Raw genomic sequence first — 18,774 nt, 5'->3', positions numbered from 1 at the left:
ACTAATAATAATAATAATAATAATAATAATAATAATAATAATAATAATAATAATAACAATAATAATAATAATATTTTTATTATTAATAATAATAATAATAATAATAATAATAATAATATAATAATGATAATAATGATAATAATGTGAATTTCTGTCTGTTGTCAGCTTATGTAATTATATACCTTATTAAAATACGTGCTGAAACAAATTTAAATCCCATTACTGAGAGAGAGAGAGAGAGAGAGAGAGAGAGAGAGAGAGAGAGAGAGAGAGATGCTCACTTACGCAAAAAGTCTAAAGAGATTATTACAACTTCGGCGGTGACCCTCTCATTCTTCAACGCCAGGTATAAAATTGGAAAAGTTCCGGGACCATTAATTATTCTGCTTAACATAGAAAATTCGAAGCAAATTTCCAAAACGAAGCCTTTCCCGCTTCTAAATGAACCCGACGTTCAGCCTTCCGGAAGAAACAGTTTCAATTAAACGTGAAACTAAGAATGACGTTTCATCTCCCGCCTGAAACTCTCCCTCTTGAGGTCTGGAAATGATAGATTGACAGTCACCAGGTGTCGAAAGCCACCTGGTTTTCGTCTCCCCTTTGACAACGCTGTCACTATATAGTTTCTGCAAGGTTTCCTTTCAATTGTCCAAAGACCCTTAAAACATGTCTCCAGTTTCAAGAGAATTTAATTTTTGCTTTGAGGGACTTAAAAAAACTTTGTCACTAGTTTGCTACAGTTTTTCGTTTACAATAGCAGAGATTTTTCGTTTTGTTTAAAGACACTCCGGCCTGACCCTTGCTAAAATGTTCAACCTCTTCCACTAGACTGCGCAGTTTGTCTTCACTGACCCAAACTAGAACAGAATCATCCCCTGAGAATGTCGGCCATTCCAGGCTCCTCAGTTTGTGACTGATTTCACTCTTCCAATTCGACTTCCCCTCTGGAGGTCCTGGAATGACTGATGACAGTCTCCGGGTGTTGCAAAGGATCGAACATGATCTCTAATACACCTTATATTATTGAGTAAATATTAAGTCTTATATTATTTAATATGTCTCATATTAATGAGTTAATATGGTTCTTCTCCTGTTTTGCAATCCTTCTCTCTCTCTGTGAAGAAGGTGACCGAAAGAGACTGACAGCTGGGGATCAACTAAATTTAACTTCATTCGTTATTCGAAATGTACAAAATGACCCAAATTTATGAAATGTATTAATGCTCTAGGAGTCTAGATGGTAAGGTTCCCATTTCTATCTAACTCTCCTTAATCCCACAATTCTAAGAGATATTGAAGCCTTTATTTTGTCTAATGAGAGAGGATATTTTAGCATAACTGGTCTTACACCAGCACTGGTTCTTGCTTCCGAAAATGGAGTGACGCAGGTGGGAATTTACTATTACTCCTACAATAAAGTTACCCAGGGTAGAGTTTATCAAAATTTATTGACATTGATGAAAATAAATTCAATGGGAAAATGGAATGGAATATTATTAGGCCGAAGGCCATGCGGTGAGACCTACGAGGTCATTCAGCGCTGAAAGGGAAATTGAGAGCAAAAAGGTTTGAAAGTTGCAATAGGAGAAAAACGTTTTGCAGCTGCAATATGAAACAACTGTCAGGAGAGGGTTGAGGAAAGTCAGACGGAAGAAAGAGAATATGAACGAAGGTACAGGAAAAGCAATCAAAGGGGTTGTAGCTAGAGGCCGAAGGGACGCTGCAAAGAGTCTCGAGTAATGCCTACGATGCCCCGCGTGTGGAGCGCTGACGGCACTAACACCCACTACGGGATATTTCAAGTAATCAATATTAAGGCAATAGTGTTTACCTTCTCTTTCGATGGTGAGGAAAATCAGATGATTCTTACCTGAAATAAAGAAGAAATCATTATCAGTATAAATATGCACAGGTAGTCTTCATACTCCTGACACTCTTCACTTTCATCAATACTTCTACCGCATCTTTCTGTCAGTACCGTTCCTTAATTCATCGTGACAGTCTCTTGGTTTGAATGAAAATCTCTCTAAAGATTTTACTTCATATCTCAAAAAGCTTCATATCTGTTTAGAACATATTCAGCAAATGTCTGCTTTTTCAACTCTTTTAACAATGTATGAAAAATGCGTTGTTTCAAATTTGTCAAGGTAAATGTCATACCACTTATAGTCTCCTGTTCTAAAGGACACTTGCAATATATTTTTAATATCTGCTAAGTGATAGAAGCACACACACGTAATAAATCATTTTATAAACTATAGTGTTATGCTTTTATTAAAATTTGTATATCAACAAAATCATCACTGAAATCATTCAGAACTGATAGAGCCGTTTCGACCAAACTTTATAGAAATTCATCAACGGCCGATTCCTGCTTTCATTACTCGGTTTTCTAAATAAGAATGACATTAAAAATATTTTATTTTCTTTCACCGTCGTTTCACTTCGGCGGCAAAAAATAATGAATAAAGGTGTCCATCGTTTAAGGTGTCGTCCAAAAACTTTTGGGCTCATTTCTATGCAATAAAGAAATTTGTTCCCGCGTTTATTTACACTCAGCCACGAAACAGGGGCTCCTTTACGCATATCTGTACCTGTCTGCGACACGTATAGTACACCCTGCAAGTAATCTGTATGATACGCATCTTGTGCTTGTTTCACGTAACGAAACTCTCCTCGATAGCATTCACGACAGGTACCAGTATTGCAGCGATAGACAATTCATTTTAGCTTTTCATATTATCTGTCCTTGTAAATCTCACATCTCTGGGGACTGACTTGCCAGGCACAAATACTCATTATAAACCAAGGCAAATAACCTGTTTGTTTGTCTGTATTTATTACTTGTTTGTTATTCCTGTTACGAACCGCGAGAGAGGTCCGCTTCAGGTTCGATATGAAAATAAACAAAAAGAATTCAACACCAACAGTCGAAACTGAAGATACGAATATAGAAAGATACACAAACACAACAAAGGTTTATTTACAAGCTTACTAACAAAGATAAATGCAGAATGGTATCTCCTATTTACATAAAAAAGGTAAAATCTTGCACTGCATGAACGGGGGACAAGTAACGTAATGTTAATACTTGCTGGCAAGTTTTGCGCTGTCGGAGATCTATGCTCGAAGCGGTGGCTTCACAAAAGGAGAACTTTAGTTGTAAACGTCTTCTTGACTCCATATTGCAGAAAATAATCTCTATTCTTGATACTTGAAGGGCAGGGGCTCCTCGAAGCCTCTTGTAGAAAGTTTCTTCTCTCAAGGCTTGCTCAACGTCGAAAATACCTCGGTTGTTTTCCCGGACTTGACAACTTGACCAGAATTCAACCAACTCTCGAGCACCTTTTCTTCTCTGATCCTTCGTCTGTTCCTTCTTCTCTTATCTCTCTCTGATGATCTCTGCTGCTGATCTCACTGATAATCTGATCTGTTTCCTCCTACTTCATCAATCGTATTTATAAGGCATTCTGGGGGCGGGGCTTACCAGCAAACGTCACAGGCTCCCGAGACGACCAGAACGTCTTAGAAGAATCTAGACAAAGTATTGCATCAGAAAACGCTGTGTTTCTCACTACGCTTTGGCGCCTGTTGCTTTCACCAACACGCCCAACGATTCCAGAACAATCATGAGAACAGGCGCCTCCAATACATACGCGAATGCATCCATGCTGCAGAACTTCTCGAAGAAGATGCGTTTTCATTTCCTTTAGCTTATATTTCGTCACTATGAAGCACTTGCCATGACACGTCCCCCCCTCCCCCCCAAAAAAAAATGAAATCAACTAATTTTATTTTTTTTTTTTAAAGAGAAACAAGAATTAAATAGCAGGGGAACAATTCTGCATAAAGCTTTAACACTTCTTCATTCACTCAACCACTCGTGCCAAAACAGAAAATGCTCATTAGGCTACTCATTCTGAGAAAATCTCTAGAGGCTACCTGCTATAATGTTATCCTTCTCTCTTACTTTTTCCGTTTTCAGAACTCTGATTAAAACTTTGAAATGCTAAAACAGCTCTTGCGTTTTCTCAAAACTAGTTTCTCTCAGTAACACTGTCACATCAAACACTGGCGGTGGCCATGGTAAGGGGCGTTCTTTATAATTCTGAAGCAAGTTTACATTCATTGACTTTGCTCTACTCTTACCCACATTAATTCTATAATGTATATTTCCCCTCTCCTCTAACACTGAAAAAGGGGTCTAGGACTGCGTGGTCCAGCTGGCCGTGGCTGACTGGCCGCAGCTCAACTGGCCGCTGGGGAAGACTGGCCGCAGCCGACTGGCCGCAGCGGTAAGAGAGAGAGAGAGAGAGAGAGAGAGAGAGAGAGAGAGAGAGATTTTTTTTTTCATCTTTTGAAGGAAACTAGTGTTTATTTATTTATCTATTTTTTTTAAATACCCTTTTGATTTTTGTGATTGTTGTTATGGTTATAAAACTCTTTCGAATAAAACATGGTTTTTTATTGTTATTAATGGTTGTAAACTATTTTCATTTTTTTAAATGATGAGCTTGATACGTTGCCAATTTGGATTGTTTCAGGGGTTTAAAACATTGTTGAACTTTGTAATTAGTTGTTATGGTTATAAACTCTTTCGAATAAAACTGGTTTTTATTGTTAATTAATGGTTTGTAAACTATTTTCTATTTTTTAAATGAGAGCTTGATACCGGTTTTGCCAATTGACTGTTTCCTGTTTTAAATACATTGTTGAACTTTGTAATTATTGTTAATGGTTATAAACTATTTATTTCACGTATGCATATCATTTTTGAAAAGAGGTTTTCTCTAAGAAAAGAATAATACTTAAAATGTAAATTTTATTACACAGCTGAATTACATAGAAGTTACATAAAATCTGAATTACTGGAATAAAAAATTTAAGAAAATAAAAGATAATTAAAGATAAAAAAAGTTAAATTTCACTAAAAAGCTGAATCATTGAATAAAAAAATCAAGAAAATAAAAGATAATTAAAGATAAAAAAAGTTAAATTTCATTAAAAAGTTGAATTATTGGAATATAAAAACTGCTTAAAATAGCAGCTACATAACTATATATCTTAAGAGAAGTTATGAGCAATTCCTCTCAGATACTCTTCGTCTTTTAGATTTACTGTATCTAAATATTTTCTGTGTGTGAGAGAGAGACACAGAGACAGACAGATAGACAGAAATAATTTTTTTTCTCTCATCTCTTCGTCTATGGCCAGTTGGGCTGCGGCTAGTCGGCCCCTGCGGCCAGTTGGGCTGCGTCCAGTCGGCCATGGCCAGTTGGGCCATGGCCAGTCGGTCGCGACCAGTTGTCCCATTCCCCTGAAAAAGGACCTTCGAACTTATATGGTAAAGCGGAACCTTCTTTCTGGACTAGTACTAAAACTTTATCTCTTATACACAAACTTCTCTTTTTTGCTCTAAGATCATGTTTCCCTTTAGTTTCCCCTTGACTTCCACTCGCGCTTCCATTCTCCTCCTCTAGTCGCCAAACATCTCTTAACTTGTTTTTATAATACTCTAGATTAGTTGTGCAGTCTTCTCTACCCTTACTTCTAGGCAAAGGTACGACCATATTGATAAATACATTCTCAAAAGATTCACCTACTGAAGGAATATTACACAACGGAAATAGAAAATTCGAAGCAAATTTCCAAAACGAAGCCTTTCCCGCTTCTAAATGAACCCGACGTTCAGCCTTCCAGAAGAAACAGTTTCAATGAAACGTGAAACTAAGAATGACGTTTCATTTCCCGCCTGAAAATCTCTCTCTTGAGGTCTGGAAATGATTGATTGACAGTCACCAGGTGTCGAAAGCCACCTGGTTTTCGTCTCCCCTTTGACAACGCTGTCACTATATAGTTTCTGCAGGTTTCCTTCACTTGTCCAAAGACCCTTAAAACAGTCTCAGTTTCAAGAGATTTAATTTTGCTTAGGACTTAAAACTTTGTCACTAGTTTGTACAGTTTTTGTTTACAATAGCAGAGATTTTTCGTTTTGTTTAAGACACTCGCCTGACCCCTTGCTAAAATGTTCAACCTCTTCCACTAGACTGCGCAGTTTGTCTTCACTGACCCAAACTAGAACAGAATCATCCCCTGAGAATGTCGGCCATTCCAGGTTCCTCAGTTTGTGACTGATTTCACTCTTCCAATTCGACTTCCCCTCTGGAGGTCCTGGAATGACTGATGACAGTCTCCGGGTGTTGCAAAGGATCGAACATGATCTCTAATACACCTTATATTATTGAGTAAATATTAAGTCTTATATTATTTAATATGTCTCATATTAATGAGTTAATATGGTTCTTCTCCTGTTTTGCAATCCTTCTCTCTCTCTGTGAAGAAGGTGACCGAAAGAGACTGACAGCTGGGGATCACTGGCGGTGGCCATGGTACGGGGCGTTCTTTATAATTCTGAAGCAAGTTTACATTCATTGACTTTGCTCTACTCTTACCCACATTAATTCTATAATGTATATTTCCCCTCTCCTCTAACACTGAAAAAGGACCTTCGAACTTATAAGGTCAAGCGGAACTTCCTTTTCTGGATTAGTACTAAAACTTTATCTCTTACACACAAACTTCTCTTTTTTGCTCTAAGATCATGTATCCCTTTAGTTTCCCCTTGACTTCCGCTCGCGCTTCCATTCTCCTCCTCTAGTTGCCAAACACCTCTTAACTTGTTTTTATAATACTCTAGATTAGTTGTGCAATCTTCTCTACCCTTACTTCTAGGCAAAGGTCCGACCATATTGATAAATACATTGTCAAAAGATTCACCTACTGAAGGAATATTACACAACGGAACTCTGGGAATTACTTGATTCGGTTTCCCGGCAATTTGGCATTCATGACTGCTTAAAGCATACCTCTTTACGTCACCCTTCATTTTCGGCTAAAAGTACACCCTAATAATACACCTGAAAGTTTTATTTACTCCTAAATGTCCTTGCTCATCATGTGCTAACTTCAAAACTAATTCACGAAGCTTCCTAGGAACCACCAATTGTTCGCTGATTTCCCCATTACTCACTGACTTAGGACGAACATAAGGACACAAAACTTCGTCCTTTAAACAAAAAGTTTCCTTAAACACATCATCGAGAACATCATCCAGCTCACATTAAAAAATTCGGGTTAGTGTCTCATCCTCTCTCTGGAACTTGACTAGCTCTTCCTTATCTGAAAGATTAATGCTTAATTCATCACCGTAGCTAGTACTAGATACTGGTACATTTACTACATTACCCTCGACAGCTACACCTTCCCCTTGGCTATCACTGTCAACATCGATAGAGTCTGGTCTCTCAGTCACACTCATGCCAAGATCAACCTCGACACCTCTATCACACTCATTCGAATCCACGAACTCACTCACGTTCGAATCCATGAACTCACTCATGTTCGAATCCATGAACTCACTCTCGTTCGAATCCACGAACTCACACTCGTTCGAATCCACGAACAAATTATGACCGTAGTGAATGTCTGTATCTAAACCCGACCTAGTTACTACCATTTCAGACACTGGAATATCCCTCACAACAGGATTCACATTCTTGGATAGAGCTAAGTCATTACCGACAATAATGTCAACGCCATCAATGGGCAAACTGTAAACAACTGCAAATTTCACTTCTCCTGACACTACCAGACTTTCTAAATTCAACTTCAACAAAGGACAAAGAACACAAGTGTTAGTAAATCCACTTAACATGACTTTTTCTTCCATGTTGATTTCTGCCCTGTTCGGCACACTCTCTCTCCTAATCAGTGAGACAGCAGCTCCTGTGTCTCGAAGCAAGACTACTTCTCTCGAACCTACTCCTCCAAGAGAGGAAACTACGCCATCTGACAGATATTCACCAAAAAATTTCCTACTTTCTCTCATCACATCATCCCTACTTGACGAAAGGTTAACTAGAGACACTGGTTTCTTAACGTCCTTCCTTTCTACTGCACAATTTCTCGCTAAATGCCCTTTCCCATCACATCGGAAACAAGTTCATTCTGAGCCACTAGATGCCACTTTACTCTTACAAACCTTAGACGTATGACCGGGTTTTCCGCATGTATAACAGGAATAGTCACTTTTACTCATATTGCTATTACTAGAACTGAAACCTTTACCACTTTGTACTCTACCAGACGAAGGATCATTTCGTTTCTTACTAACACTCAAATTATGAGTTAAACTATATTCGTCAGCTAACCTAGTTGCTCCTGCGAAAGATACTTCTCACCTATCTTCTATATAAAGCTTAATCTCAAGGGATACATTATCTTTGAAGTTTTCTAACAACACTAAGTGCTTCAAACCATCAAAATCCTCAACTTTAGCAGAAGTTAACCAATCAAAAAACAGCCTTTCTAACTTCTTACCTTATTCTACATAAGTAATATTCTCATCCTTTCTCAAATTTCTAAATTTCTTACGGTATACCTCCAATACTAACGAATGCGGTGGGCAAGCTGAATATCCTTGGGCATGATGGTGACCCTCTTGGCGTGGATGGCGCACAAGTTGGTGTCTTCAAAGAGACCGACGAGGTAGGCCTCAGATGCCTCCTGCAGCACCATGACTGCAGAAGACTGGAAACGAAGGTTGGTCTTGAAGTCCTGGGCAATCTCTCGAACGAGGCGCTGGAAGGGCAGCTTTCTGATGAGCAGCTCTGTGCTCTTCTGTTAGCAACAGATCTCACGAAGGGCCACGGTACTGGGCCTGTAACGGTGAGGCTTTTTCACTCCTCCTGTAGCAGGAGCAGACTTACGAGCAGCCTTGGTGGCCAGCTGCTTTCGTGGGGCCTTGCCTCCAGTCTTGTAGATTCGACCTCCTCGTGATTATCTCTCTCTCTCCTCTCTCTCTCTCTCTCTCTCTCTCTCTCTCTCGATATTCCTCCATATTGAAGACATGAAGGAAGGAAGGTCTGATGCTGCTGTCTATCTATCGCAGAGGTGTCAGTCAGTCAAAGCAGATCAATAGACACAGAAAGTGTATGAGTATGTATACAGGTGCATGAACTTACGCTGGCATATGTATGTGTAAGAGTTACATAATAAAAATATGGAATGTTATTCCATATCTAAAACTAAAGAGGTCAACCAGATTGCTTGCAGGAATGTGATCAGACCAGAGATGCTAAGATGATGTATACAATAAAGTAGGCTAAGGTGACGTGCCATCACCTGTGGTCATTCATTTGTTTTGAAACATTAGTCCAAGCTCCCTGCTTGAGACAACTACCACGACCTATAATTCAAACGGCCTACGTGATCTGTAGTGTGTCTCATTTGTATTTATGTTCATATGTTCGAGCTACTGTCTGTTTCCTTTATGACTTGTAACCGAGATGGTAGTGAGAACAGAGTGGAATCAGCCATCATCGTTGGCAGAAGCGATCAAGCCATCATCATTAGAAGACCTGTACAAATTTCCTCTGAACTTCAACATGTAATCTCAGAGAATATAAGTATTTTTTTATACTTCGTGTTTTCTACTAGAACCTCACATCATTTAACACATCGTCGTTATAACCAAAGAAGATAATACCGACTTCGTAAGTGATCTACAAACCCCAAGACACTCCAATGAGTATGGAAGTGCATAACCAACTGACTTAGCGTAAGATTATCGCAAGTCTAACATTACCTCATAGGGCACCTTATTATACAAGGCAACAGCCCTAATATTGGTGGCAGACTATTAAAAGACCTCTACAACGTCTTCCGAAGAAAAACCAGAATAATGAATAATGTATCATATCAGAAGTTAACGACGACGAAAGCAACAGATTCTTCAAGCAACTTAGTGTCATCGTTTAGTAAGCGACTTCAGAAAACAACAAGAACTCTTCAACGTCTTCCGAAGAATAACGAATAATGTATCATATCAGAAATCAACGACGACAAATGCAAGAGATTCTTCAAGCAACTTAGTATCATCGTTTAGTGAGCGTTTCCAGCACTTCAAGAAATAAACCGAACGCGTCTTCAGCATTGGATCTTCAAGGAATTGAATCATCCAACAGACAAACAACGCACACGAGGGAAACTCAAGCCAAACCAGGTCATCCGCTAAACAGAGAAGGAGGGCCAAGGGCGTGTCGTTATCGGAACACTGGGACTTCCCACAAAAGCAAGCTAAGTACAATCTTTTTATTCATTTGGAGTAACTTTGAGCATTTCCTTTGCAGGTCAAATTTCGTTATTCCTGTGGCTGAAGTTACGAGACATTCTTACTCTTACTTTTTTACAGAAATTATCTACATCATTGGGATGTCGCTACTGCGAGTTTCTATCTTTGAGTTTCTGTTTCCAGAAGTTCTACTGAAATATCATAATCATATACTGTGTTAATTTTATCATTTTGGGTGATTATTAATCCTTTACGTAACAAATCATATTAAACAGTGAATATGCGTTTACGCAGTGGACGTCTGTATTTATACAGATGCATGGATAGGGTCGTTAGGCACCGTAGTGATAAGAAAACACACAAAAACAAGTGGAACACCCGCACAAATCTGGATAAATTAGAGGTAACACTATTTCGGATCAAACAATAAAAGCTCCTTTGCAAAGTCCCGATAGCAGTTTCAGCCTTTAGTTATGCGTAAAAAATCGAATCTCAATGACTGAACTTTTAAAAATACGGCTGGATTGCAAGGAATAACATGTCTATAAACACTTTCATTAGGTTAACATACTTAAAACAAATCAACAAAATGTCTAAATGCGCTGACCAGGATCCCTCACTATTTCAAATTTTTGCAAAGAATGAAGTAAACAACAGCAAGTACAAACAGTTAATATTGAATGCAGTAGAGATAACTTGTCTTAATAGTAATCACTCAATTCCTAATAGTTCGTCATTCATACGTTCGTTGCTTTATACGTAACCAACAACAGAATGCTAAAAACACACAATACGTTGCCGATGGTAAACAGTAGCCCTAAATATCAGAATCAAATAAATCGTGCTTATGCAAACTTGGTTACTATGTCATCTAGTCAGACGGTCAGGGTCAGTTAAATCTGCCGAGTGTAGCAAGCAAAGCACATTCCACATAAGTGACTTCAGCGGAGAGGAAAAACGATGTTGGATCATTTATGCCATACCTTTTTTTTTATGCCAATATCTTTTTAATTTAAAAAGGAATTTTCCTATGAATCACACGACCATATCAAGTAATCAGAGCAGGTCCTCGTAATTTTAATACAATAAGTTATTATAAGTAGTGGTGGATTAAGCCCGACTGTACGCGCCGTAAAAATTAGAATATCTTGTTTTATTCCTTTAGTACACGTAATATCCTGTATTTACGGACTCACCGTCTGTTGTTCGAATTTCCCTATTGAGAAGTCCAGATAAGCGAGTGCTTACAGATACTTCTATAGTTATAAAAAACATTGATCTGTATCTAGCGTAATCGTAAGATATCCATCTAGGGGTATACAAAATATTATCTTACCTCCTGCAAAATAAGGCATGTTTATCAAAGGAAAATTCTATAAACCTTCAAACATATTAAAATCCGTTTGAACAAAAAGAGACAGTTAATCAAATAATAACTTATATAGAGGAACAAATCATTTGTCTCATAAATCGTGATATTGTTCAACGACCCAACAGAATTCTCCCACAACCCCAGTCGCAGTTTGCACGCAAAATCTCGAGACGCATGCACCCTCGAATGTCTTAGTACGGGTAAAAAGACTTTGCTGGGATCTGAAATTTTAATCCTTCCCGACACTCTGAAATATAACGATTTCCGCGAACAAAGCCCTAGACACGGTTGACTCGCAGCAACAAGTTAATCTAGTAATCCACAAAACCTATACATATAAATATCGCATTTTTTTTATTGTTGCTAATTTTTAATCACGCCCAATCAATCGTAGATGAATCTCTCCTATACTCTATCTAAAGTAATATCCGTAAAGTCATTCAAGCAGAGGTGATTCAGCGGAAATTTTTTTCTTTTTTATCTTTTATCCGAATACCAGGATGTTTCTCCACTAGCGAGTGATCTCTGGGGAAAACGGATGTAATTTAACACAAAATACGGTCGAAGGACAAACACAAAGCTATAAACGTAAATTCGTATAGACTCCCAATAAAATTTCAAAATAGAGATAAATGACAAAGTTGAGAAAATGTTAGTAATAGGAGTCATTAGGAAATCAAACAGCCCATATAATTTTTCCCTCAAACGTCATGCCATAAAAGATCGGACTTGGCGTATCTGCGTAGATTTCTGTCGCTTAAACAAGGAAACGACTCCCGATAGTTTCCAGTGCCATGTACCGACGACATCTTATCTCTGTTAGGTTAGAATAAATTTTTCACCAGCTTGGACTTACTTAAAGGCTTTATTACCAGAATACAATTACCTAAGTGATTGTACCTCATACACCGTTTTCAGCACACTCAGGGGACATTATCAATTTTTACGTATGCCTCTGGATTACGTTGCGCCCCAATTACGATATAGTGTTTGGAGACTTTTAGGGGATACCCAACATGCCTATTGGTTGGTCTTGTAATCTTTTCTAATACCTTAGAAGTACATTCACATAAACTAGAACTAGTGCTACAGAGACAAAGACAAATTATCTCAGAGTAAAATATCTAAATGTGAGTTTTTAAAAACCGAACATGTTTATCTAGGTTTTATGTGTCTAGTCAAGGTCTTAAAGTAGTCCATGGTAAGATGTCGGCTATTCATAACTTCCGGTACCTATTAACATAAAAAGGGGATACAGCACTTTTGCGCTGTAGTGGGTATTACAATCGTATGTAAATATGTAACTCTTCAATCATGACAGCTCCTTTAACAGATCTTCCGAAGAAGGGCGTAGATTTATTATGGTCTAAAAAGCATCAACAGGCGTTCGATATTAAAAGCGGAATAATGCAGCTCACCTAACTTAAAAATCCCTGATTTAAATAAGGAATTTTTTTTTTATTGCAACAGACGCCTCAGACCAAGGGGTAAGAGGGGTACTACTTCAGCAATATGATAAACAGTTCTTTCCTATAGCTTTTTATTCACGTAAACTAAAGCCCTCTGAAAGTAAATATGCAGTAATAGGCAAGGAAGGGCTAGGTATCATTAACTCACTAGTACATTTCAAGTTCCTAATCTAAGGCTATCCTGTTAAAATCCTTACTGACCATGAGTCACTTACCGAGTTTTTCAAAGGCTTTAATCACAGTCCCAAAGGAACTCGTTGGCATATGATTATTCAGGTCTTTGGAGCCAAGTTAAGGTATCTACCTGGGAAAGCAATTATCATAGCTGACGCATTATCACACAATCCTGCACCATACTGCAAAGAACCATTAATTGGACTAAAAGATATAGAAACATCCTTGCCTATTGTTAAAACCGTATCTAAACAAGAAAATTCCTTAACCGAAGAAATCGCGAGCATTGAATATCTGGGTTGGAGCGCCGAACTGTTACAAACTGAACAAAGCAAGAGTCAAAAGCAATAAGCAAAACAATAAACACTTCGAACGGAAACAGGGTCAGCAGCTAAGCAAAACAATAAACACTTCGAACGGATACAAGGGTCTGCAGCTAAGCAAAACAATAAATACTTCAAACGGAAACCCTAAAGCAAAAGTATATTTAAAGTATGTGTATCAGAATTATGTAATCAAATGTAATATCATATGTAGGTCCGTGACGAGGAAAACCCGAAGAACACAGCAGGTGACTAACGACCAGGTAGTAATAATAATCTCTTTCATACCAATCGTCCTAAACTGGTTGCATTCCGTCATCCAGGGTTCTCTATTATGTCACAGAAAGCCAAATCACTGTTTTACTGGCCTACAATGCTTACAGATATAAAAAGCACATAACTAATTGTAACACGTGTCATGAAAACAAGGGATACACTAAGACACCTGTCAGTTTAGGGGCCTATCCTGTGCCAAATCAATCCTTGAAAGAATATACGTAGAATTATTAACAGAATTATGAGTCTGACAGAGGAAATAAACACTTCTTAGTGTTAATAGTTCCTTGACACGTTATATAGAATTAATAGCACTAAAAACAAACACCGCAATTGAGTGCGCTAGGAATATTTATGAATGCTAAATCAGTAAACATGGAATTCAACACATAATAATCTTACTCGGGTGGTGTAAATCAATAATAATCTCCTTAACTCGTTGTGTGAATTCCTTTCCATTAAAAAAACCAATACTATATCTTATCACCCAGAGTCAATAGGTTTGGTAGAACGGATAAATAAAAAAGTGTCATGTCTTACGAGTTACAACTCGTGATATTGGATCCGAACTGGATTATAGCGGTTCTCACGGTTTTAAATACCTTTATCATTCATATCTTGTATCTATAGAAATGATACCGCAAGTAGCCTTATACGGTACGCCGCTAGAACACTTTTCTACATATTCAAGCCAACCATTAATTTATCAAATATATATATATATATTATATATATATATATAATAATATAGATATATATATATATATATATATCTATTACTTATAGATATATATATATATAAATAAATAAAATATATAAAATAAAATAAAATATGGATACAAGTGGAGCCAATATAATACACTCCGTAAGAAGTCGGAAGGGTTACAAATTATAACAAAAAAGGAATCACGATAAAATCAATAAGCAAAAACGTAACCATAGGTTAATTAAATATCCAAATATATATGTGTAAGATTTGAACTCTAACTTAACGCTTTAGTAATGACAAATAAGCTAAAAGTTCAAACACATATCAAAACCTACTGAGATATTGTCTGTCCCGGTGATTTACATTCGTAGTCAATGAAAAAAAAAATTAATAAATAAAATAAAATAAAAGAGATTTTAAAGTCAGGAAGTCTAGAAGTGAAAATGTATATCTATGCGAATAATCTTATACAGGGCAAATAGTATATATGAAATTTGTATGGAAACCCTTTTCATTAGTTTGAATAAGGAATATCTAATTTAACATAATTACATTTTATTTACAATCATGCAGATTTCCAACATGAAACTTATATATTGTTTCTTTAATTTGGTACTGTTTTTTTTCAGACATTCTTCTCATGTGGGTGGAGTATTGAAAAAAAAAACCATTTGAAAGTACTAAAGTTGTATTTATTACAGCAAGTAACGTAACGCATAAGCTGGCTGAGAGCAATCTCCTGCCAGGTGATGAGGTCATCAGTCTAGAAGGTGCATGGCGCATTTGCCCATTCATCATTGTTCCTTTTAACCTCAATAATCTGCTTGCACAGGCTTCATCTGTGTGTCGTCTCACTCTTGCAAAGCAGGTTGACTGGAGAGAGGAATGCTTAGCTCATGAACTTCACATGTGGTTCATAGGTCATGATGATATACATAGCCATAACCTATTCTTATCCGTGTGGGCAATGCAACTTTAGTTAAGGAATTGCAATCGTTTTAAAATTAATGAACAAAATAAGCAATTAGAATTTCTATAACATCAAAATGAATTAAATTTTTCTGAACCTCATAGACAATTAGAGTCAATAAATCAGCTTATGATATTGGTAAAAGGACATTTAGAAGTATCAAGTCATGGATATGAAATATTTACTTGCAACATTAGCCTATTACAATTATTCAAGTAAATCACATTCCTGGGAAAATGTCACATTTTCTTGAAAAGCCCAAAGTTTATATAGAAATTAGTTACATAGTAGGTTCTTTCGTTGCATCTCCTGCCTATTAATAAAGTTTTAAAAATTAACCTCAGAGGATGCGCGTGAGAAATTTGAATATGAAACTTTTGTTAGGGGCACATAGGATCGGATTTTATCACAACTTAATTTCAGTAAGCATAGAGAAATACAGAATCATGATTAATATTCTCTTTGACTCTTATGTTGCCTGGCAATCTTACAAACAGCTCCGTTTCACACTTCTTTGTCTAGTAACTTACTACCAGTAATATTGAATTTTCTTTGGGATTCGTATTGATATCTGTTTATTTTTTATAATTATGGATATTTTTACAGTCATCATAGACCTGGATAGGTTCACTCATTGTTAATGTCATGGATAAAAAAGTTTGTACAGCTGACTTTTTTGAATTCCATAAAATATCAGCGAATTCATGTGGGTTAAGTCTGGTTCTAAATGGTTTTCTCCCTCCCGTATTTGATGTTGTCTGAAATTACTTTGCCCTTGTGACAAGTATAATTTCACTTGCAGGCTGATTAATGGAACCTGGTTACAGTATCCTGCAGTACGAGAGTTTCACATCGCAACTTCAAAAAATCGTTCGTTGCTGTGGACGACTGCAGTCAAGTAACAACCGCCTACAATGTGAAAGGAATAAACACCATCATAAGTGAACAAGCTTATTTCATGGACTTCTTCGACCGACACCCGTATCCCGTCGTTAATCTCGTTTTAATGCGGAGTGCTCCGGCGGCTGTCGGATATCGACTACAAAAGGGACATACTTCCGACAATTACGACCAGAAGGATATTCAACTCTACGTTGCTGGCGAAGGACTCGTGCTGGGGATGATTTTATTCATCGCGAACATATTCGTGTGGCTTAGGATGCAGAGAACAAGTATGAGGCCGAAATAGAACGTTGGACCCCGCCAGGCAATTTTCCCCTTGTTTTAACCATTTGGAATTGGCCATTTCATTTGGCTATAGGTGGTTGTCTGGAACTGTGTAATGGACGAAAAGTTGTTCGAACACTAGTTAAATGTGTAGTAGTATAACCTCTGTCATGTATCCTATATATAATATATCATGTATCCTATATATAAATGATCATAAATAACAGAGTCGAAATATATATTTGCGTGTACGCACTAGGAATCTATATATAAATGATCATAAATAACAGAGTCGAAATATATCTTTGCGTGTATGCACTAGGAATCTATTTAAAGTGCACCTAGATTAATCATAATTATATGAATCCATATACATATGTATAAATAAATCAGGTAGCCTATAATCAATCTGTTACCTTTTATCTTACCAATAACTGCAGATATATAACAGTTAACATAAAAATCAACAAATCAATCAGCATAAACATTAATAATTTTTATACATTCATATATGAATTTTTATCAGTTAAAATATGATTTTTATCATGTTAATCTTTATTCTATGCGATTATCAGAGTACATTAGTATTTTCTGTAGCATATGTATCTTAAAGAGATGAAGTGAAAAACTGTATCAGTATATATCACGTGATCACTATTATTTACGAATATCATCATATGCATATTATGTTTTATATCTTATTACTTGAATCTGTATTTTTGTACACCATGAATTTTTTTTTACTTATAAGTATTTTCTATATATCTATATATACTCACATAGTGTCTGTATCACACTCCTATAAGTCAAATGTAAGTCAAGCTTGAGTAATATTCAGTGGTTGGTTTTGGTAGCTGACCGAGCTTTTATGTAAGAGTTACATAATAAAAATATGGAATGTTATTCCATATATATAAAAGACTAAAACTAAAGAGGTCAACCAGATTGCTTGCAGGAATGTGATCAGATCAGAGACGCTAAGATGACGTATACAACAAAGTAGGCTAAGGTGATGTGCCGTCACCTGTGGTCATTCATTTGTTTTGAAACATTAGTCCAAGCTCCCTGCTTGAGACAACTACCGCGACCTATAATTCAAACGGCCTACGTGATCTGTAGTGTGTCTCATTTGTATGTATGTTCATATGTTCGAGCTACTGTCTGTTTCCTTTATGACTTGTAACCGAGATGGTAGTGAGAACAGAGTGGAATTAGCCATCATCATTGGCAGAAGCGATCAAGCCATCGTCATTAGAAGACCTGTACAAATTTCCTCTGAACTTCAACATGTAATCTCAGAGAATATAAGTATTTTTTTATACTTCGTGTTTTCTACTAGAACCTCACATCATTGCCGAATCATCATGAGTTTAACACATCGTCGTCATAACCAAAGAAGATAATACCGACTTCGTAAGTGATCTACAAACCCCAAGACACTCCAATGAGTAGGGAAGTGCATAACCAACTGACTTAGCGTAAGATTATCGCAAGCCTAACATTACCTCATAGGGCGCCTTATTATACAAGGCAACAGCCCTAATATATGTAAGTAGTATGCATGTATGCATGTACACATCCATACATGCTCATTCTCTCTCTCTCTCTCTCTCTCTCTCTCTCTCTCTCTCTCTCTCTCTCTCTCTCTCTCTGTATGTGTGTGTGTAAGTGTATGTGTGTTTCCCAGATACCAACAGAAAAACTCTTAAATGTGAAGACAAAATATTACAGCTAAATAGACTATAGTTTATCGTCATATAAAACTCGACAAATAACTGAGGCAGATTCCTGAAGAAAATAATGAGATAGAGAGAGAGAGAGAGAGAGAGAGAGAGCGAGAGATAGAGAGGAGAGAGAGAGAAGAGAGAGAGAGAGAGAGTAGAGGAGAGAGAGAGAGAGAGAGAGAGAGAGAAAATAAAAGCAAACCGCCATTGCTTGAGTCATCATGACATAAGCGACGGATTTGATATGATCCACTTCCAAGAACTCTCGTGAAGAAGGTGATGAAGTTATCATCCCGTGACGTCAATTGATTACGAGGGTGCCCAGGGAGGGGCATGTCTGTTAGTGATAGTGCCCTTGAGACGCTCATGCCCTTATCAGAGGGTAGTGGCATGACGAGTGCTCACGCACGCATTCTTATGTAAATTAAAACCTATATCTATCTATCTATCTATCTATC

The 18,774-nt window shown here is 37.1% G+C and overlaps 1 protein-coding gene across 1 annotated transcript; it reads right to left on the bottom strand.

Moving 5' to 3' along the window:
• Nucleotides 1–6,137: 6,137 nt before the first annotated feature.
• On the bottom strand, nucleotides 6,138–18,608 carry LOC135218041 (uncharacterized). Its single transcript, XM_064254186.1, has 3 exons — nucleotides 18,519–18,608; nucleotides 8,454–8,679; nucleotides 6,138–6,232 (listed from the first exon to the last, which is right to left on the bottom strand). Exons 1-3 carry the CDS (start codon nucleotides 18,606–18,608, stop codon nucleotides 6,138–6,140), a joined length of 411 nt encoding a protein of 136 aa, XP_064110256.1.
• Between the last annotated feature and the right edge of the window lie 166 nt (nucleotides 18,609–18,774).

Source organism: Macrobrachium nipponense, chromosome 9, assembly GCF_015104395.2.
Source record: "Macrobrachium nipponense isolate FS-2020 chromosome 9, ASM1510439v2, whole genome shotgun sequence".
Classification (NCBI taxonomy): Eukaryota; Metazoa; Arthropoda; class Malacostraca; order Decapoda; family Palaemonidae; genus Macrobrachium; species Macrobrachium nipponense.
This window is presented reverse-complemented; position numbering and strand designations above follow the sequence as displayed.

What these genes read in the sequence shown, in the direction of transcription:
- LOC135218041 (XM_064254186.1), bottom strand. Translation starts at nt 18,608, where the DNA reads ATGATAACTTCATCACCTTCTTCACGAGAGTTCTTGGAAGTGGATCAT. An exon ending in TGATGACTCAAGCAATGGCG is followed by an intron (nt 8,680 to 18,518) that starts GTTTGCTTTTAT and finishes TGTTGCTAACAG; the next exon opens with AAGAGCACAGAGCTGCTCAT. An exon ending in TCAGCTTGCCCACCGCATTC is followed by an intron (nt 6,233 to 8,453) that starts GTTAGTATTGGA and finishes CAATAATATAAG; the next exon opens with GTGTATTAGAGATCATGTTC.